This window comes from Musca vetustissima, unplaced genomic scaffold, assembly GCF_032173495.1.
Source record: "Musca vetustissima isolate MV318-11 ecotype Yass unplaced genomic scaffold, APGP_CSIRO_Mvet_v1 utg320, whole genome shotgun sequence".
Lineage (NCBI taxonomy): Eukaryota > Metazoa > Arthropoda > Insecta > Diptera > Muscidae > Musca > Musca vetustissima.
This window is the reverse complement of record NW_026875384.1, coordinates 793,786-816,627: the sequence shown is the minus strand read 5'-3', so window position 1 is coordinate 816,627 and position 22,842 is coordinate 793,786. Positions and strand designations below refer to the sequence as shown.

At 34.3% G+C, this 22,842-nt stretch overlaps 1 protein-coding gene across 1 annotated transcript in view; it reads left to right on the top strand.

The window, feature by feature from the left end:
• Window positions 1–22,842, top strand: part of LOC133337855 (ADAMTS-like protein 3) — a 61,190-nt gene that overhangs the window by 12,679 nt on the left and 25,669 nt on the right. The window contains exons 4-11 of the mRNA XM_061546065.1: window positions 1,779–1,908; window positions 7,683–7,785; window positions 8,437–8,532; window positions 11,538–11,735; window positions 11,877–12,112; window positions 18,751–19,919; window positions 19,995–20,064; window positions 21,086–21,194. Coding sequence (XP_061402049.1) covers window positions 1,779–1,908; window positions 7,683–7,785; window positions 8,437–8,532; window positions 11,538–11,735; window positions 11,877–12,112; window positions 18,751–19,919; window positions 19,995–20,064; window positions 21,086–21,194 — 2,111 coding nt within the window. The remainder of the gene's footprint in view (window positions 1–1,778; window positions 1,909–7,682; window positions 7,786–8,436; window positions 8,533–11,537; window positions 11,736–11,876; window positions 12,113–18,750; window positions 19,920–19,994; window positions 20,065–21,085; window positions 21,195–22,842) is intronic.

The window sequence follows — 22,842 nt, the reverse complement described above, 5'->3', positions numbered from 1 at the left end:
ACTTGGACAGATGTTTTGTTTGTTTTGTAAAGGCCAACTTGTAAAGTACCTTGGTAACATAGAAAAAAACTCGGCTAGGGGTTCCACCAAAATCATTTCGCCCTTAAACGCTTTTTAAGCGTTTGTACTTGTAATTTAACGGCTACTATGGCACGCGTTTAGAAAAATCAATCTTTCAACATGAGTTTATTTTAGGCGGGTCGAGACATAATAATGCGGTATATTAAATTTGTTTTTCCGTTTGTAACTTATCGAAATAATCATCCGACCGACCCTATAAAGTATATATATTCTTGATCAGCGTAAAATTCTATGGTGATTTAAGCATGTCCGTCAGTCTGTTGTAATCACTCTAGCGTGTTAACGAATTAAGACAGATCGCAAAAATTTTGCATAGAATCTTTTGTTTTTGTCTGCAGGGTAGCCCCCATATAAGGGTATCCCCAATTTTCGGTAATTTGGGCGTATTTTTCGACCGAATTGGCTGTAAATTAGTATCTTATTGGGTAGCAAATCTCTTCACAAAAAACTATAAAAATAGGTCAATTTTTCCGGGTATCACCCAGATAATAGTACCCCACATTTTTAGTATTGTGGGGTTCTTGAGCGCATTTTTCAACTGAATTGGCTGAAATTTGGTACATTGGGTTCTTTTTTGGTACTAAAACTCCTCACTATAAGGGTATCCCCAATTTTCAGTATTTTAAGGTCCTTGAGCGCGTTTTTCAACCGATTTTGCTGTAATTTGGCATTTTGTAGTAATCTCCCAACCAAAAATTATTCATATTTACCCTTTTTTAAGGGTATTCTCTTCCGTGTGATGGGGTTGTCCCCATATAGACGTATTCTACTATAGTATGGGGCATATTCGTTACTCGAAATTGTCAGTTTTTACCTTACAAAATAAGGATATCGTGATAAAAAAAAATCAAACCTGACGATACTGAAATATATCGGTCACTATTTAGGCATCTCCTCCACATAATGATACTCCCTGAAAAAAATAATTGAGATACAAAACTAAAATATTGGGTTTGAAATTGAGCTATATATCGGTCATTACTTAGGCATAGCCCCTCATATATTCGCTAATTCCTGCACTATGTAATGAATATTGGTAAACCTTTAGGTGTAGCTTCATATAGCTTTGAACTGTAAAAAATCTAAATAGCGCTGTCGATATCGGTGCACGTTTTGAGGTTTTCAGATTTTACATAATTCGGTTTACATAAATCGTTTTGTAGAATTGCCAGCATGGGTCCACATTTTGATGGTGGAGGGTATCCGAATTTCGGCCCGGCCGAACTTAGCGCTTTTTCATTTTTTATTTTTAAATAAGCCTCTACTTACAATTTACCATCCAAGCAGGGACCTTGTTAAATACACATATATAAATAAATGCAGATAAGGGCATGGGCATACCATGTTAAAAAAAATGCATTTATATAGGCCTCAGATTACCCTAAATATTGGCCTCATTTTACCCAAGAAATACGTCTAACTAAGAGTTCATAACTCCACATGGCAACAACCCCCCCCCCCCCCCCCCCTTTTTCAGGCTCATCACTCCAATTTTTATTTAAACATTTTTTTAAATAAATTCTTAAATTTTTATGTTAATGCCTCAAACAACATTCCCCGCTCATTCGTTTTTGCACCAAATAAAATTTGAAAATTTACAGTTTCCTTGATGTCAGTAACTTATTTGTTTTCTTCTTCTTTCTTTTCGTTGGTTCTACATTCTTTTCATGTTTCCTTTTTTGTGTGTGTGTTTTCAGGCTATAAGATGTCTCGTGTTGTATGTCGCAGTCGTGTCTCTGGCACCGAAGTGGAGGATGCCTTGTGCAATGCAGCTAATCGCCCTGAACCATCTGTGGAACTGTGTAACACCCATACCTGTCCGCCCAGGTAAGTAAAGCAAAAGTTTTGTTCCCGGTACATTGTTAGGCTGTGGTGAGGTATGTCAGTTACTCCCAAAAAAAAACTAGTAACTGTCGTTTGGAAAACAAGATTTAGTAGAATTTGTTATTTTGGTGGAGTACGAGTAGGAACAGCAGTTGGAGTTGCAGGAGTAGGAGGCTAAAATGTCAAGATATACCAGTGATGGTTTCAATGGAACACATTTCATGGAGACATTTCCTAGTTGATTTTTTCCACCATCAACCCCTTTTGTATGTTATTGAGCATTGTGATGTATTCGTGAGTAGTAGGTGACTTGTCATTACTGCTCCTACCTATATTCGTTGCATTTCACTTTTTTGTTGCCCCCCACTTGCAATTCTTCGCTCGCTGTACTGTGCTGCGCTCTGCTGTTTTTCCATTGTAAATGTGGCAGTTTTGTTGGTTAGCTACCGCAAAATGTAATTTAACGTTTCACAGGAGGTTTAAACTGTAATTGAAGTTTAACATTCGTTCGTTGCCTGCACAACAAAACATGCAAACCCAACAACCACTGCTGCTGCTTAGCATAAGAAAATTAAATATTTCATGGCAAAACTAATTGGATATTGTGAATGCCATCCAAATGAACCCAAGACTAAAATGAATCAAATGAGACCATTTTTCCAAATGCAACATAATTGAATGGGAAAATCAATTGCAGTGAAATAATAATAATGGACTCGGTATAGGAGAAAGGTAATTTTTATTAAAGGTCATTAAATATGTCTACTGGCCTAATAAAATATTTATTCAAAAACGCGGAATACAATGTCAACACTGGAATTGAGATGATTTTTATTAGAGATGAGTGTTTGTTGAATGAAAATAAATTTTAAATATTTGGATCAAATATGAAAACATAAAATTAAATATAAAAAATAATTTAAAAAAACTAAACACATTCGAAAACTAAACTCATTTGACGGCTGGCATGATTTCTGATCGCTGGAACATCCGAATCATAAAATGACAACACAATTAGAAATAGTACATATCTGGCTCTGGTATGAATTAGAATTATCGACATCGCTCGAAAATTAGCAAAATGGCAGACCTAGGAAAATTATTTTTTTGGAAAACCACGTATTTTCGATTAAAAACCAAGCTGGAAAATAAGGATGATCTTCACCGATAGGGTGAAGGATAAAGTTTATACTATAGCTATGTACAAAACGGGTTGAAAATAGGTAATTTTTTGGACAGATTGTTAGAGGGAACCCCAGTCACGATTTTCAATGAGATGGTAAATGAATACAAATGAAAGATTATATTTCAACATTTATAAGGGACTAGCATATACCCGCTACTTCGTCAGCGAATGTGGGAAGTATTTAAAACCCAATACCAACCAATATTAACACTTTTAAAACCGTTTAGTACCAATGTTCTCTTATAGTACTCAACCCTACACACAAATTCTGACCGCAAAATAAATCAAGCACCATACAAAATTTTGTGTCATTTAGTAAAATTTCCAAATTTCAAATATAGCTTCACCCAAATCCAAATTAAGTACCAGTTAGTAAACATAAATATATAAATTGTCATAACTTCCTACATTAACATACGAATTTCCAACACTTCCCACATACCCCAATCTTAATTTCAAATTTCAGGATTCTATCGGTTCACCTAAATCCAATTTGTTTCAAATTTAGTGCCATTTAATACACATAGGTACAAATTTGCATTACTACCTACATCATGCAATCCAATGAAAATCTTATTACTCAATTTCAAGATTTCAGCTCTATCGGTTAACTTTTAATCCAAACTGTGCCAAATCTAGTGCCATTTAGTACACATTAGTAGACATTTCCAAAACTTCCTACATACCCCTTTCGAACCCCCCAACAGTGATCCTAACCACCATTTGGTACCATTTAGTAAACATTATTACGAATGTCCAAAACTTTCTACATAGCCCAATACTACACCCCGACAGTGATCCTAACTTCAAATTTCAAGATTCTAGCTCTATCGGTTTACTCAAATCCACATTTGGTACTATTTTGAAACTGTAACCCTAACTCCAAATTTCAGGATTCCAGCTGTATTGGTGCACCAAAAATTTAAATTGCACAAAATTTAGTACACATTTGTACGAATTTTTAAAACTTCCTACATACCCCAATCCTACACCCCCACAATGATCCTAAATCCAAGTTTCAAGATACCAATTCTATCGGTTCGCCCACAATTCAAACTGTACAAAATTTAGTACAAAGTAATACAAAATTTCAACACTTCCTACATACCCCGGTCCTACACCCCCACAGTGATGCTAAATCCATGTTTTAGGATTCAAACTCTATCAGCTCACTCACAATTCAAATTGTACCAAATTTAGTACACAGTAGTACTAATTCCCAAACTTCTTGCATACCCCAATCCTACCCCCCACACTGATCCTAAATCCAAGTTTCAGGATTCCAACTCTATCGGTTCACCCACTATTTAAATTGTACCAAATTTAGTACACATAAGTACAAATTTTTAAAGCTCCCTACATATCTCAATCTTAAACCTCAACAATGATCCTGACTCCAAATTTCATGATTCTAGCTCAATTGGTTCACCTAAAATTCAAATTGTACCAAATTTAGTACCATTTAGTACGAATTTCAAAAACTTCCATCTTAACTCAAACCAACACCCCCACAGTGCTCTAAAATCTAAATTTCAGGATTCCAACTCTATCGGTTCACCCACAATTCAATTTGTACCAAATTTAGTACCATTTAGTACGAATTTCAAAAACTTCCTACTTAACTCAAACCAAAACCCCTACAGTTATCCTAAATCCATGTTTCAGGATTCCAATTCCATCGGTTCACCCACAATTAAAATTGTACCAAATTTAGTACACATTAGTACAAATTTTTAAAACTCCCTACATATCTCAATCTTAAACCTCAACTATGATCGTGACTCCTGACTTGGTTCACCTAAAATTCAAATTGTACCAAATTTAGTACCATTTAGTACGAATTTCAAAAACTTCCATCTTAACCCAAATCAACACCCCCACAGTGCTCCAAAATCTAAATTTCAGGATTCCAACTCTAACGGTTCACCCACAATTCAAATTGTACTAAATTTAGTACACAGTGGTACGAATTTCCAAAACTTCCTACTTAACTCAAACCAACACCCCCACAGTGATCCTAAATCCAAGTTTCAGGATTCCAATACCATCGGTTCACCCACAAATTAAATTGTACCAAATTTAGTACACATTAGTACAAATTTTTAGAACTCCCTACATATCTCAATCTTACACCTCAACAATGATCCTGTCTCCAAATTTCATGATTCTAGCTCAATTTGTTCACCTAAAATTCAAATTGTACCAAATTTAGTACCATTTAGTACCCATAAGTAATAATGTCTTAAACTGAGTCCTGACCCCAATCCTACACCCCTACAGTGATCCTGACTCCAAATTTTATTGTTCCCGCTCTATCGGTTCACCCAAATCCAAATTGTACCAATTATAGTACGATTTAGTACTTTTCGCACACATAAGTAACAAATTTCCAAAACTACGTACATATCACAATCCTATACTCCGACGGTAATGTTACTTTCAATTTTCAGGATTCTAGCTCCATTTGTAGCTCCAAATCAAATTTGTACCAAATATAGTACCATATAGTACTTTTCGTACACATGAGTACACGGTTTCAAAACCATCTCCTTATATCGACCCTACTTCCCAACCCTAATTCGCATTCCAAATTTCAAGTTTTTAGCTCTATCCGTTCTCATGCTACAGAATTGTACCAAATTTAGTACATTTTCGTACATTTCGGATAGTTATAGTTCGAATTTCCAACAACCCTTTGGTACATCTATTCTACACTCCATCATCGACCACCAAACCAAATTTCAAAGTTCTAGCTCCACCGGTTCGCCAAATACAAATGGCATCACATTTAGTACGTTTTAGTACTTTTCGTACCCTTCTAGTACGAATTTCCAAAAACCCAGCCTTATCTGTCACATTTGGGCCAAGAGTGACCCTCACCCAAAATTTCAAGATTCTAGCTTCAGCCGTTTCGTCTGGGCGTTGATGAATCGTTAAATCAGTCAGTCAGTCAGTCAGTCAGTCAATCACTTTACTCTTTTATTAGTATAGATTACAAAATTTTGTTGTTATTAATTAGCGAAAAGTCCTTATTTTTAATGGAACATCGGAATCCAAAAATTCAAATGCATGTCTCCTATGAACTAGGATTATTGACAACGCACAATAAATTTCTAAGATTTGTTGAGATTTTCACTTGAAATTTTAAAGGGGCATTAGCTTCAAATAAACTAGCCAAAATTATGTTTTTGAACCAAGAATATAAATTAATTAAAATATTACGATCTGTGAAATTTTGATATATCGTATACTATATAAGCTTTATTCATATATGTGTACACGTTTTAAAAATGAGAACCGTATGTTCTTCCTATTCTACGTTGACGAATTGTTGGTATAAAACATTCGGAGGAGTATTCTAAATGTGGACTATTCTGTTTTCAATATTTTCAATAACAATGTTTTTGATATTGATGTGACATTTGTATAGCCCCCATCACAAAACTGTGGTATAGGGTATTATGTCTTTGTGAATATTTTTGTAACATGCAAAAGGAAGCAAGATATACACATGGTTCCTTTTGAGAATATGCGTAGAATCACTTTCTGAGTCAATGTATGCACGTCCGTCTGTCTATGTATTTTTGTGAGCAAAGTACAGGTCGCATTTATGATACAAATAATATGAAATTTTGCACAACTCATTTATTTGGACCAAGGACGAACCCTATTGAAATTGGAGAAAATCGGTTCAGATTTAGATATAGCTCTCATATATAGTATCGTCCGATTTTATGTAAATGGTGTACCATGCTCCCAATGTTTGTCCGATTGAGACAACATTTTTCTCAGCGTACTGAATTAAGTCCAGTTTGATGTTTGTAAAGTTTTGATGTTTCTGAAGTTTTGATTTTTGTGAAGTTCTCGCTTCGAGCCAGAAGGAGAGATATTTATAAGCCGATATAAACATACAAATAATTACATTTGCATAAATTACAATGAAATTGGAAACTGTTTGAAAATATTGGTCCCATAAAACTTATTACTCATATGGGAACAACGTGAATCAGTCTAGATACTCAGTTTGTAATTATAAATTGTAATCAATTTATAAGCTAATAGTTACAAGAACATATAGTCCCAACGGACATTTCAAAATTGTGTTTCAAACTTAAGGATTTTTATATGAAAGCATTGAATATATTTTTTACTGATGGTTGTCAGTAATGTTCTGCAAAAATGGCGATATTGCTAATACTTTTAACAGTCATGTTCCTATGTATGAAATGTTTGTTTTACTTCAATGTGTGGTTTGATCTAAGGATAGAAAAGAAGTTTCAGAAGTTTCAATGTTTATTGTAGTGCTGTAGATTGCGTTATTTATCAGAACTGTTCACGTACTTTAAATGAAAAAAATCCTCTTCTATAAACATATCTCCTATTTCTTTCAAAATCCAAAATTTGTGATTACCATCTAAAAATTATACAGATTAACTTCTTCCTTTTTGGGGACATTAACTACCAGTTAACCTTTCTAATTTTGCTGATAATAATTTAATTTTTCAAAAAAAATATTAACTTGTTACTAATTGTATTATGTCATTGTTCCTGTACTCTTTTTCTAAACCAAAAAAAACTTTGTCTCTTGCAGATGGATAGCGGACGATTGGAGTCCTTGTCATCGTCCCTGTGGTCCAGGAATACGCACCCGTATGGTTGTGTGTGCCGAGGAGAACAATGGCCTGAAGACAAGAGTAAGTTTTTGAATGCAGTTTTTAGGTTGTTATGGCCAGCAAGTCTTTTGTGTGCTATAGTGCCAGAAGAAAAACAAAAAATAAACCAGGAGAAGAATGGGGCAAAAAAAGTTAAAATTAGACATCGTCCTGAATTGTATAAAGATGTCGAGCCAACGAACGAGTAGCACCACAACACACTACTCCACAGCAAAGCCAAGCAACATTAATGTTTTTGGAAGTTTCCTTGAGGGCATTTAGCGCCCAAACTAGTTTTCGGGTTTTCGTTTTTTTTCTGTCCAAAGAGTTTGGCTGTGCCCAGACTTTGGGGACAAAATTAAAATTAGAAACTCTCTGGGCTTTGTGCGAACGTTGTGTGTGTGTGTCTGCAAGTCCTGTGTTGGCCTAAAACTAAGCCAGGCAACTTTGCCATAAAAAGGATGATGACATTTTCTAAATGTCTTGTAAATGCTGCTGTAAAACAACCACTAAAATTAGCCAGCTAATTTTGCAGCAAAACTCATTGTTCATCTCCCTTTTTATTTTTTGTTTTTATTTTTTTCGGTGCTATTTAAGCCTAACTCTTGATGATGGCCATCATCAGAAAAACATTTTAAATATACTTTCATTTTCTTTTCTTTTTTTGTGTGTATGTGTTTGTGTGTTTTCCAGGTTGCGGACTCTTTATGCCCTTTACCAAAACCACCAACTCAAGAGCAGTGCATTATAGCCGAATGTCCAAAGTGGGAAGTTGAAAAGTGGTCTAGCGTAAGTATTTTGGTATTTTTTTCCCACCCATCGCCATCATTGCTGTGATTATAATCTCCATCCGTAGTAGCTGGCAAGAAGTATTCATGCGGGCCTTTAAATTTAAAATATTTTGGATAGTTTTCTTTTTTATATTTTAAGCCTGTCTAGCAATAAACCGTAAGGTAGAAGCAATGCGAAACTGTGGCCTTATGGTAAAATCTACAGTTTCTGGGAAGGTTTTATATGCCTTAAGTGGTTTCCGAGAAGTGTTTTTGGGTTGGTTTGTGGCTGGCTAGTCGACCAGCCTGGTTAGATGATCTTAGCTAAGTACTGCTGCAGTGTTTAAACATAAATTTGCAAAAAAGGTTAACCAACAACTTCAGTGCAATATCTTACCTCCATGCCACAGCAGCAACAAAACATAGACATGTTCAACAACATAATTTGAGTTAAAAGGGGGTAATAATGGGTTTCTTTTGTAAAGGAACAACTATTGAGGAGATGTGTAACCTTCACATTATTTTTTGTGGAATATACAGTTTACACAATTCTGATAGCTTTATTAAAGGCATAAGTAAATTTGGAAAATATTTAAAACCCATAGCCAGGCCTATCTGTGGATTATCAATTTTCAAAATTTAATTATTCTCGCTGAAAATGTTAAACATCTTTTATTTTCATCATTCAAATTACACACAACATGAACACCAGTAATTTCGTTTCACTTTTATTCACTCAACGCCAGTCGAATGCCAAAAAAAAAATGAAAAAACGACAACCCAAACAACGTGAACAGCAATAACAATAAATGCATGAATGTTGAATGTGTATGCGTGCGTGCGTGTGTGTAGGCGTTTGTATGTACTATATCAACCATGAACCACAAACCAAGAAAAATTTACATTAAGATCAACATTAACATTATTTTTTCAACACATTTCCTTTCCAATTTTCTCCGGAATCATAATAAAGTTGTCCTGCCACAACAACAATATCATCATCAGATATTCACATGAACGTGTATAAATAAAATAAAACATATGTATGTATGCATGTTTGGACGTATGAATTTGTGTATTTTTTAAATAAGATCTGTATCAACTGAAGAAAATAATTCTGAAATGTTCCATTAGCGGAATTGAGGATTTTGAATTTTCTACAAAATTTGGGATATGACAATAGAACCATGGACACTATGAAAACATATTTTAAAAATCTACGTCTTAGGGTATTTGAATATCCTTCAAAAAATATTTAAAAAAACTACGTCTTAGGGTCTTTGACTATCATTCAAAAAATATTTAAAAAATCTACGTTTAGGGTCTTTGACTATCCTTCAAAAAATATTTAAAAAAATCTACGTCTTAGGGTCTTTGAATATCCTTCAAAAAATATTTAAAAAATCTACGTCTTAGGGTATTTGAATATCCTTCAAAAAATATTTAAAAAATCTACGTCTTAGGGTCTTTGAATATCCTTCAAAAAATATTTAAAAAATTTACGTCTTAGGGTCTTTGAATATCCTTCAAAAAATATTTAAAAAAATCTACGCCTTAGGGTCTTTGAATACCCTTCAAAAAATAATTAAAAAATCTACGCCTTAGGGTAAATATTTTATTAAAAAAATGTACGCCTAATGGCCTTTGAGTATCCTTCAAAAAATATTTAAAAAATCTACGCCTTAGGGTCTTTGAATACCCTTCAAAAAATATTTAAAAAATCTACGTCTTGGGGTCTTTGAATATCCTTCAGAAAATATTAAAAAAATCTACGTCTTAGGGTCTTTGAAATCCTCCAAAAAATATTTAGGGTCTTTGAATATCCTTCAAAAATGTTTAAAAAATCTACAGCTTAGGATCTTTAAATATCTTTCAAAAAGGCTTACTATAGCCTTCAAAAATTATTTAAAAAATCGACGCCTTAAAGCCTCTGCATGGCCTTCAAAAATTATTTAAAAAATCCAAGCCTTCGTGGCTTTCTATAGCCTTCAATTTCAGTCTTTTTTTCTCACGTATTTTTCAGATTTTTTCAGGGTCCTATCATAACATGAGTTTTCTCCTAGGAGCCCCCATTAATTTTAGATATTGGATTGTCATCCGCATTGTGGAGCGTATAAAATATTTGGCCGGGCCGAAGTTTATATTTTCTCACAAGCCCTATTTGAGGTGTTTTAAATGTCCAGCTTATGATGTAGGGTATAAAATGTTCGACCCAGCCTGTTAATTGCAATGCCCCCTTTTCTCCAAACTTAAACCATAACAATTCAGACACCCTGAACTTCATATCTTTGTGATAAAGTCAAATAAGAAAATTACGCAAATTTTTTTTTTAATGTTTTTCATCCCAGGACACAACATTAATATGTAATGTTTTTTCCTCCAGAAAATTGTTGTCAGTCTCTGGCGTGTTTGCCAATTCCTCTTTTTTTCTTCTTAACAATTTACATATGTACGACTTTATGCAGATTATCTTATAAGACAGCGTAATGCAAACTTGTACGTGAACAACGTAAATTTGCCACAAATATTACAAGCAATCTAAAGCAGGAAACACACAAACAACCAACAAAGAAAAAACTACCTCACAGTTAAATGCCTAACTTGATGACTGGCACCCTTCAGGCACAACCATAATAGAGCTGTGGTAGCTGCAATGACGGCAGACAAAAAAAAACACGAAGCGAAAACAAAAAGTGATGCCGACAATGAATAAAAGCAAATGAAGATTGTTGGTTATCTGAGTGTCTGACTGTCAGTTTGCCATCTAACTCACACACACACACACACAGTCGAGTGTGTGTTTTAAACGTCAGCCATAAACTAAGTCAGTTACTCTGGGTTTTAGTTAATATCGCTAACATGTCTCACACTCCCACACCCACTCCCATTTCCATACCAGCAGAGCAAAGTGCTCACGTAAAATATGTCTGACTGACTGACTGTGTATGTGCTTATTCTTTTTTCTGCATTTCTTCTCTTTATTTCTCATTTCTCATGCAAACACCATACGAAACGTACCAAAAGTGTTCAGAGTCCTGCGGCCAAGGAATACAGATGCGTAATGTCGAATGTAAATCAGCCGATGGCGGTTTAAGCGCCAAATGTGATCCTCTGACAAAACCCTCCAGCGTACAGCAGTGTACGACGGGCATACCATGTGAGTCCGCATCGGTGAATGTGGGTGGCGGCGGCACAATTATTGTGGGTAGCAGTGGTCCTCGGGTGAGTATTAAATACTAAGAGGGGAGACAAGAATTAAACAAAATGGAAATATCTCATATAACATATTAAAGTTGACAAATAGAAACATATTCCGCCATGATGACTCATTTTTTAATTTTTATTTCCACTTTCATTTTTAAGGATCCTTTAAATGTTGACGATGAAGAAGAAGATTTAGTCGATGAAGATGAGGATGATGAAGATGATACCTCGGAAATGGAAGATGACGCCGATGATGCTTCGTATAATGACCAACCGGTATATTCACATCACACAATGAGTCGTCTGCATCAGGAGGAACCAGATGGACCGCGTATGATGCGTTTACAGTCATCGTCACGTTATCGTTCAGCGGAAGCAAGACCATCGGAGCCAACGTAAGTTTTTTTATTTATTATTAAACATATATATATAGTTATTATGAAATACAATTGTCCATTATATCAATAACAATTTGAGACAAAATCGAGGTCATGATCTGGAGAGTGGAAAATTCTTATTGGGGATGATAAACCTTAGCCATTATTTAAAATCCCCAGAAGCTATATATTGACTTAGAGCTAATGTATGTGTTTTATAAGATTACATTCCTCCAATAAAATCGAATGAGAAATTTTTGTGTAGAACATTTTATTTGTCTAATTCGATTCCTTGGGTGCCCTATTTGTTCTTAATTTACCCCTTAAGGGCCAATTCTAACGTTTTAAGGGACAATCCCTATTTTCCCCGTTTCTTGTAACTAAAACCCTATATATAAATTCAATATACAATCCGTATTATTTAAAATGAAGTAAAAATAACCGGGTTTCTATTTTTTGCGATATATGCATATCATTAGAAAGCTAGAGAACAAACGTGCTAAATTTATTGAACCGGTCTAGAATTCTATAATTATTTCCAATTCATAATTCTGTCGAAAAATTAACATTTGCGATCTTCTGGAGGTCTTTCAACTACGAAACCTATTTTTCTGGTCTTGCCTGACCCTGTCTGGCACACCTGGGTTTTATCATTTTACTACATATAATTATTGTAGGGGGGATATATTACATTTGACCAACAATTTGGGGTATAGCGTATTCTATTTGAGGACTGGTGAAATTCGAGTCGGATGCCAAATAAAAATAACAATTGTTAAAAAAAATCCACGCCTTAGGGCCTACCAAGGAGCTATAAAAATTGTTAAAAAAAAATCCACGCCTTAGGGCCTACCAAGAGGCTATAAAAGTTGTTAAAAAATCCACGCCTTAGGGCCTACCAATAATAAATGGTTTAAAAATTCCACGACTTATGGCGGAAATGTCTTCACTAATTTTTTTTTATAGAAATTTAAATTTATTCTTCTTTTAGATTTTTTTATAAAACTCACATTATTATTTTAAATTTATTTCACATAATCAGTCATTTAAACTATTTTTAATTATTGCTCCCAATAATGTTATTTAAGTCCGACAATTAAATGTGAAATTAATTTTTTGAGGTTTATTTACACTGGCCATAAATTCCCAGTTGTTGATTGATAATGTCGGTGTTATAATTAAAAGAACCACAAAACTGCTTTTGTGGTCACTGAATAAATGAGAGAGTACACAGAAAATGATAATAAAAAATATATTCAAATGGACATACATAGATAACACAATTTAAACAACATGTATTTAATGTAATAAAATAAGTACAAATAAGGCAAAGGGGTCACACACTTTATTTTATAAAAAAAGATATAAAATTGATGTACACATTTTTTTTATTTTTTGGAAGCTTATGTTTAGAAAATACTGATAGAAAAAAATACAGTCCTATATTTTTATGTTTTTGCAATGTTTGGGAAAATTTATCGGTTTTTTCCATTAAATTCCTTTATATAAAATATCTATAATGAAGATAACACATAAACAAAAAACCCTCATGTAGTTTATCTTAAGATTTAATTTCTTGCATATGCTTATGGCAAAAACATATAGCATAATAAGCAAAAAATCTAAGTGAAATTAATTTCCAACCTCTATCCTAAACTAATTAAAAGATCCAAAATAAAAAGGGCATTAATATACAACAGGAATTAGGCTTATTAAGCAAAAATCCCAAGGGCAAGCGAAAAATTTATATATCACCTACGAAAAAAATAAAAAAAAATATATATGTATCGCTCAACACGAAAAAACATTCCAAGCAAAGTTATAAACATTTGCCACTTAACTTACAACTGCTTAAATCCATTAACAGTACACTTGTTTTTTGAAAGACTTTCAATGATTTATTTTTACTACTACTTCTGATACTCATTAAAGCCTTATGAAGTCATCAAGGACTCCTGTCATTTTGGACTCCAGCTAGGAATAATTTGTAGCCAACCATCACCCAAATGTTACCCCCTCCCTGTCCATGCCCCTCAAACACAACAACATCAAACATTAGCCAAACCTCAAGTGGTCATTAACAGCAATAGTGTTTTGTGGGGGGTATTGGGTGGGGAGAGGAAATTGAAATCATACTAAAGTTGAGTCATTAAGACTGTCATTTGCCATGAACAAGGTGACATTTAATTTGTCGTAGTCTTTTTGATAAATACCCCCAAAAAACATTTCATTATTTTTTCATGTTGATGTCGTTGTTGTTGCTCTGTTTGATATTAATGATATCAATTTATTTGTCAAATGTTTCCTTTTTATTGGCAAAGTCATAAAAACGAACATTTCGTCTCATGGAGTTTTACGAATAGGAAAGAATTTGAAAAACAAGTGAAAAGAAACATTGTAATAAGTTACATATCTGGACATTTTGGAATATAGGATACCAACTAAAATACTATATACACCAGTTGTCCACTGAAGTGTATACATGCTGTATTCTAAACGTATACGCATAATGGATCAAATATTATGAAATCGTCTATATTGGATTAAAAAATAATAATTATATGTATTGAAATTATTCGCATTGCCTCTTAATACTTACCATAGTAGTCTGAGACAAAAACACGATACATACATTCATGATCAGCGTAATATGAAGTCCGTTTGTCTCATATATTATATTAACAAGTCCTCACATAAAAGTTCTGCAATAATATCAATATCTTGAAAGTTTATCCAAAATTTGTTCTAACTTTATTATTTTTTCTCAGAGGATAAATAAGTTGCAAAATATATTCTACAAAGATATATTATAAACTACTGGCGACCAGAAACATTTTATTCCTGTCAAAAATTTAAAATTTAAATTCCTAATATAATTTAGTATGTTATACTGTCGATGAACTATGTTACACTGTCGAGACCCCTAATTTAAGGAACATACCAAAAAATGGACATATACCGACAATTGTAACAAACGATTGTTGTAATCCATAATGCACACGAAATACAAATTTCTGCAAATTTTAATAGAAAATTTTCCTAAAATCTCAAAACCACAAATCATGGTCCGATATTGATAACCCATGGTGGAATGCAACAAATTCTGCAATGACGATCTGTATTTCGATCAATATTGATTACATCGTGTATGAATTACCGAATGTTTGGTAATTATATGAGGGGCTGTGTCTAATTGAGGACCCATATAGATCAATTTCCTAACCTAATATTTCGTTTAATATCACAATACCTTCCTTCACCCTAAATATTAAATCGGTAGGTATTTTTATATAGGGGCTAGGCATAAATGCAGTCCGAAATAGTTCATTCTCGAACCTGACGTTTTATTTTTTTATCTAGATATCGTCCAAAGGTAGACTTATTACAACAGATGGACAAATCATCTTAGAATTCCATAATTTGTAGTGCATCACTTAACTATTTTAATATAAAAAGGGGGTTTTATTGGGAGAAAATTTGTTACCGAATGCGACTACAAAATACCAAATTTACAGCGAATTCTGTTAAAAAACACACTCAAAATCCAAAAAATACGGAAAATTTGGGACTACCGGAAAAATTTGACCTATATTTATAATTTTTGGTGGAGCGGTTTAGTACACAATAAGAACACAAAGTTCCCAATTACAGCGAATCCGGTTGAAAATGCACTCAAAATCCTCATATAGTGAAAAATTTTGGGGCTCCTTTATATAAGAGCTATCCGAAAAAATTGACCCATATTTATAATTCTAATTGGAAATATTTGGTACCCAATAAGAACCTAATGTATCAAAATTCCATCGAATTCCGTTTAATGAGTGCTTAAATACGGAAATCTGAGGATACCGTTATATTGAGGATACCAGAAAAAGTATACCGATATTTATAATTTTTCGTGGAGATATTTAATGCCCAATACGATCCCATTGTATCAAGAACACAAAATACCGAAAATAAAGAATATATATATTTTATTCAGTCGGAAATGACTATTTCGACCAATTACAACGACAGTAACTTCGTTGAGCTCCACAAACCATAGACCTAGGGTATATATCATCGAGTCGATGATGACGTATGTGTCCGTCCATCTGTCCATTATAATTTGTAAACACAGTTATGGATAAATCTTCACGATATTGTGCATGTAGGATGGGTTCTGCCCAATGAAGACCCCTATTATTTGGTAAAGATCGGTTAATATTTAGGGGATGAAATGGACCAAATACTTAATGTTTGTCGGGTTTTTCTGGAGAAGGGATCTTACATGGAGAAGGGATCTTACCAAAAAATAAGCAAGCCTGAATTGATAAAGATTCTATAGCGTATATACTTACTTCTGAAGGACATAGGCCTGAAAAGTTGATGGTATATCCATGAGAAGTGGAGACTTTTGAATGTTACCTATTACATTGCCGTATGTATTACAAGTGCTTACGTATTCTGATATTATTTAATAACCCATTACCACACTTGAGGTCGGAAATATAGTGCTGATCGCTTTGAAATGTTCCATGATGTTCCAGTTATGGTCAAGAACAACGCCTATAATTTTCGTTGATGATCAGATAATAATTTTAGGATGAAGTAGACCGAAAACTTATGTTTTTTAGTCGATCTATACATCACAACTCGATTTTTTAATCAGTTTTTGAAAACAGTGAATAATGCATAGGAACCGTTACATGGATGTTTTTTGATTTTGCTAGGACCCATATTTACTCTTTATTTGATCATTGTGCTGCATTTCGATTGCATACTACATCGTCCCGGATCTTCCCAGAATGGCATTAAAAGTGACGAATTATAGATTTAATATTATGTCGTGGGAACCAAATAAAAGCTGTTGCATTATCCTATACCGAAAAGTACAACCAGATTTTGGTCAGATCTGATTGTCAGATCTTCATAAAACTAATAAATAAAATGAGATTAATAAGAACTAAATCAAAAAGCCTAGGGTCCTGACATAAAATCCAAAACATTCTTCACTAAGTTTACTTTACAGGTAGTACGAACTTTGCACATAAAATGACCCTATTCTTTGGGACCTTCCGATTAATGTAAAATAGTCCCCAAATTGTGAATTTGTTGGATATATTTAACAGCAAACTACACTTTTCCTATATATATATATATATATATATATACATTATCTTTTAATTGTATTAGAAAAGTCCATCATGTTTATTGACTTTAGAATTTCACTATTAAAATGACCTAGAGTAGAATCAATAAATCAATAAGCATATCATAACATATCAAAAAGAGAAATATCAAAGTAAATTATTTCAATATGAGTATGTATTTCATCTTCATTATTTCTAAAATGGCTACGAAATTAACAAATCAAAATCCAAAAAATTAAGAAATACTACAAAAAATGTCTAAAACAAACTCTCTGGTCAGTTTATTATTACACTGAAATTGCCACATGAAAGTGTTTTGGGGGGGGAAACATTGAAATTGCACAATAACTACTCTTGTAGACAATAATAGTTTATTGTTTTCTTTATATCTGCAAACAACGACAACAACAAAAAACCAACATCAACAATAACAACCTAAGTACAATGTCCTTGACAATAACTACTACCCCCGAAAATGTCCATTTAAAGCTCATACCTCTCGAACAAAGAAATTATCAATCTATTTGTCCTTTATGGTTTTGTCAATTTTGCCATGCCTAGCCTTGAAGCAATACTTTGGTTTGTTCTAGTTTTTTTTCTGTTGTTGTCGTTGTTGTTGTTCTTTTCTGTAGGACTCACAAATTGTCCTTTCTCTATTTGGTTTTCCTGTCATGGCCTTTTCTCTTCTGTTTATTGATTGTCGATAAGTGAGTTGGCTTTGTCCAGCAGAGAATATTACAAAATGATATTCTAGTACACTCCATAGCATCCGACCCCCAATTCTTGAAAATCTCTAGGTTGATTTTTGTGTGAAATCAAGAAAAATTGAATTTTCCTTCTCCTCCTCCTGGCTTTTTTTGCTAAAATCAAAGTTTTATGTACAAATCATTTTTCATAATAACTTTATGTTATTCTGCTTTTGGTGTTTTCTTTTATGGCCCTGGCCATAGAATACTGGAAATGGTTTGAATAGATTTATTTGGATTTTATTCTAGAAACGCGTTGTGGAGGCCAATGGCTCAGCGATTACGAATCCCCAACAATGGCAATGGTTGCCAACTATTGAAGTACCCCCTCTGCCTAGTTTGCCCTTAAGCCCTTGGCTGAGAGGGAGTTTTCGTAGTTTTGTATTTTTTTGGCTAGCACATTTTTTATAGCCGCCCTATGCCAAGCGGCGGACATAAAATGCTGCCATGGAGACGCGTCTGCTTGGCGTCTCCATAAGATAAGGCCTTTTATTTGATGCCAGCATTCATTGTTTGTAAGCATCGACAAAAGACACGAGACATTTAAACAAATAAATTGTAAATGTAAGAGTGTGTTTGTTCTTGTTGTTGTTGGCAATGACAATAACCTCCACTCCGCTCAACAAGAAACGAAATTTAAGAACTTGCAAATTGGCTGAAACATTGTAAAACAAATATTGATTTTTATGGATAGTTTCCAGAATTCTTTGACTACTTCTTCGGCAATATTTTATTAATTTTATTTCCAACTCTTCTCTTCTCGTTTCTCTTTACACAGTTACATCAAGGACACCGAATGGTCGCCATGCAGTGTCACATGCGGTGAGGGTATAAGGCGACGCTCGTATCGATGTAAAATTTTCTTGGAATTTTCACGCACACTGGCCACCATCAACGATACCATGTGTGAGGGTGTAAAACCACACGACGAGGTAGAACGCTGTGTAGAGGAGCCATGCATGTTGCCATCACATGGCTATGATGATCAATATCCACGAGATTCAATAAAAGTTGGCGTCTCGGAGCCAGGCAAGACATATGTGTGGCGTGAACAGGGTTACACATCCTGTAGTGCCAGCTGTTTGGGCGGGGTGGAGGAGCTCATCATCAATTGTGTGCGAGAAGATAATGGCCGTGTGGTTTCACCATTCCTGTGTGCTCCAGAAACCAAGCCGGAGGCCCGTGTAAGAACTTGCAATGATAGACCTTGTCCTCCGCGATGGAATTATTCAGATTATACCCCCTGTTCCAAGTCGTGTGGTATTGGTATTAAAACACGTGAAGTCCAGTGTATCCATGAGGTGACAAGAGGTGGTGAAAATACCATGGTGGTACCGAATAGTATGTGTCCTCAGCCTCCACCTGCTGATCGTCAATATTGTAATGTCCTAGATTGTCCTGTGCGCTGGGAGGTGGGAGAATGGTCAAAATGTTCTCACACCTGCGGCTATGGTTATAAAGAACGCAAAGTGGAGTGTAAACAGATTATGGCTCAGGAACATAAGATCGAAAGACCCGAATCGATGTGTCCCAGTGCCAAGCCACCAGATAAGAAACCATGTAATATAAAACCATGTCCTCCAGAAGATCCTAAACCAATTATACAAATTAGCAATACCACACACATACAACATGATCCGAAAAAATCAAAAATCACATTAAAAGTGGGCGGTGCTGGTGTGGTCTTCTTTGGGACACAGGTTAAAATTAAGTGTCCCGTTAAGCGATATAATCGTACAAAAATCAAGTGGAATAAAGATCATAAGCCATTGGTGAAGTCCCGTAAATTTAAGGTTTCCAAAAAGGGTGCCTTACGTATTTTGGACATCACATTCCGTGATGCGGGCGTGTATTCGTGTCATGCGGGGCTGAGTAGTGCCGACATAACAATAGATGTTAAGGCGAAGCCGGGTCAAAGGCCGGAGGATTTGGAGAGGCATGAATTGGGTAAGAAATTAATGTGATTAAAAGAGGGAGAGATGGAGGGGATAATAATGAATTTATTTCCTTTTTTACTTCTAGATCGCCTTGTACGTGAGAAGAGCGGAACAGAGCCTTTGACTGCAGCCGATATGACAGCAGCGGAAAATAAGTAAGTACATTTAACTTCTGAAACCATAACCTTGCTTCTGAAACCTTAACCTTGCTAATGGAAATCATGATAATATTCTATAATGAGCTTAATTCGTACCTCAATGGCTTGAACATTGAATTGAAAAACTTCTTTAAATTAACTAGTTTTTTGTAGGGTTTAAAAAATTCCTTGTCGCCCAAACCATTTGAAAATTGTATTATAAATTACGGAAATATGTCTAATTTCAATATTTAAGTTACACCAAATGATTGGACCTAAAGAAATTAGTAATATCCTCAATTTGTTTGAAGATCTTTCAATATTTTGAAAATTTTATAATAATTTAGTTTATAAAATGTTTCACTTAATCTCAAAATACTGTAACTACATTAACCATTTTTTCAAAAGGTCTCAGCCAGCACTCGAATATTTCAATCTAAATCCCCCATTCACCCAGACACAAATATGCTTTATGCTCTACCTACTTTTAATAATTTAATCCTCTTAGCATGTTTCATAAATGGGACACTCCATTTACTCACATCTACAACATCCAGCAAACAAGCCAAAGAAAACACAACTTTAAGAACTTCTATAAAGTCAATAAAGCAATGATTTAATAGCTTAGCACTTGGCCATATGCATTTCAACATTGTTGATCAAAGAGGATTCTAATGACAGCATATCTATCCAGGGCAGACATGCATACGTCTAATGTCCTGGAATAAGAGATGCTGGCCAAGCAAACTCAAAATCTCATCATACATCATTTATTAGTTTCATTTTTCCCTCCAACTCTTACTCTTCATTTTCTTGTTTTTCTTCTTCTGCTGCTTGGCTCAATGTGTAGTTGAGAAGAAAATCTAGTCAAGCTTTTCATTTAATTGCCCAACACATAGATGTCCATGCATATCCGTCCAGTGAGATTAAAGTTATGCATTCGGTCTGGGTGTAAACTACATTTTTTACGTTACGTTACATTTCATTTGATTTTATATTTTCATATGGTTTGTGATTTTCATTTTGGATTTCTTTCCAGCACTCAAAGCACACGTCGCAAACAGCAACAGAATGCCAGAGAACGTAATCGTCGTCCAAAGTCTGATGGTATACAACAGCATGCGGATAGCAGTATTATGGGGGATGAGGTAAGTCGAATTGTTTCATACACTACCAATTTCGTTTTGTGAAAAGTGTGTGTTTCTTCTCAGCTAAGAGAAACTAAATAATTTTTTGAGAAAGGTTTTATGGAATTTATCGAGGAAAATTATGTGAAATTGAAATGAAAGTAATTTATAACTAAGGATACATTTCGTATCCCAAAAAATACCAATGTGTTAAATTATATTCAGCATTGAATTGATACGCTACGATACCAAATTGGACAATTTTATCCATTTTGTGATATTTCTTTCCACTAATTTCTGTATTGTGATGACCGCTTATTTCATCTACATAGATCGATTTTTGATAATAATTTGTCTTCCCTTGTTCTTTTTTTGTCGAATTACGCCGAAGACTTCTGGCAAACAATTGTTGTGTACCACTTAAAGATCTTATTTTTTAAATTTGTTTGCTCCAATCGACACGAGACTATTATGAGCGATTATTTAATTGTAATGGACCCGGTTTTCCACTCCGAATAAGACACCGCCAAAACATGCTTTTTTTGATCTGCAAAAATATAGGAATTGGTGGATGCCATATCAGGGATAACCGAGGTATGGTTTTTCATCTCTGACACCTGCAAAACACGTTTTTGTATTTTTTCGAATTTCCCCGATAACTTCTGGCAAACAAATTTTGTTTTACCACAAATGTCGTGATGAACGATATTAAATTTGATGGATCAGGCCAGGTTAAATCAATTTTTCCACTCCGATTAGGACACCTGCAAAAATGTTTTGTTTTTTACTCTTAAACAGCATCTTCTGGCGACGAAAATCGTTCACCACACACTTTTCATTATCTTCGAGTTCACACGCCTTAGATCCATGATTTGTCACCTGTGTCGATTTTATAAATTTAATGATTTTTTTTTTCAAATATATATTTTTTGGCATCGATCGACACGATCCTTTTCGGTGCGATTATCAAATTGTGTTGTACCACTAATAATTGAAAAAAAATTGCGGTTCCTTATCCCATAGTTTAGCCCTGCAAAACATGTTTTTTGAACGCTTCAACAGATTCTTCTGGCGACGAAAATCGTTCATAACTCACATTTATCCTTGATCTTCTATGTTTTTCACCTGTGAGGGTTTCATATGTGTATCGATTTTTTTAAGATGTTTTTTTTTGTCATTAATCGGCACGAGGCTTTTGCCGTGTTGTACCAATTTTCAAAAAATAACTTTTTTTGCAGCTATTACTTATACAAATACATTTTTTGACCTTATGGTCGATTTTGTTTCCCTCATGGTTTATTTTTACGGATAAATTACCTTTTGTTACGATACGTGATGTACAAAATTTCAAACTCGTACTCAGCTATCAAAATTTTTTACTTCGAATATACCACAATGATCCTCATTCTTTTCTGAGTTCTTATTTCATCAGAATCCTCAAATGTCTGAAATTCATTTCAAATAAAATTAAAACAACAACTCGAGTTTTCTGCAATTGTTTCTAATATTGGAATTAGAACAACAACTCTCAATTTAGTTCATACCTTATGACACAGGTCAATTTATAACAAAAACATATTCTGAATAAAATGTGATCCTTTACAAAAGTGGTCTAATGTCATATTGTCTGACTACAACTTCAATAATATTGCTGTCTGGAGGTATATAC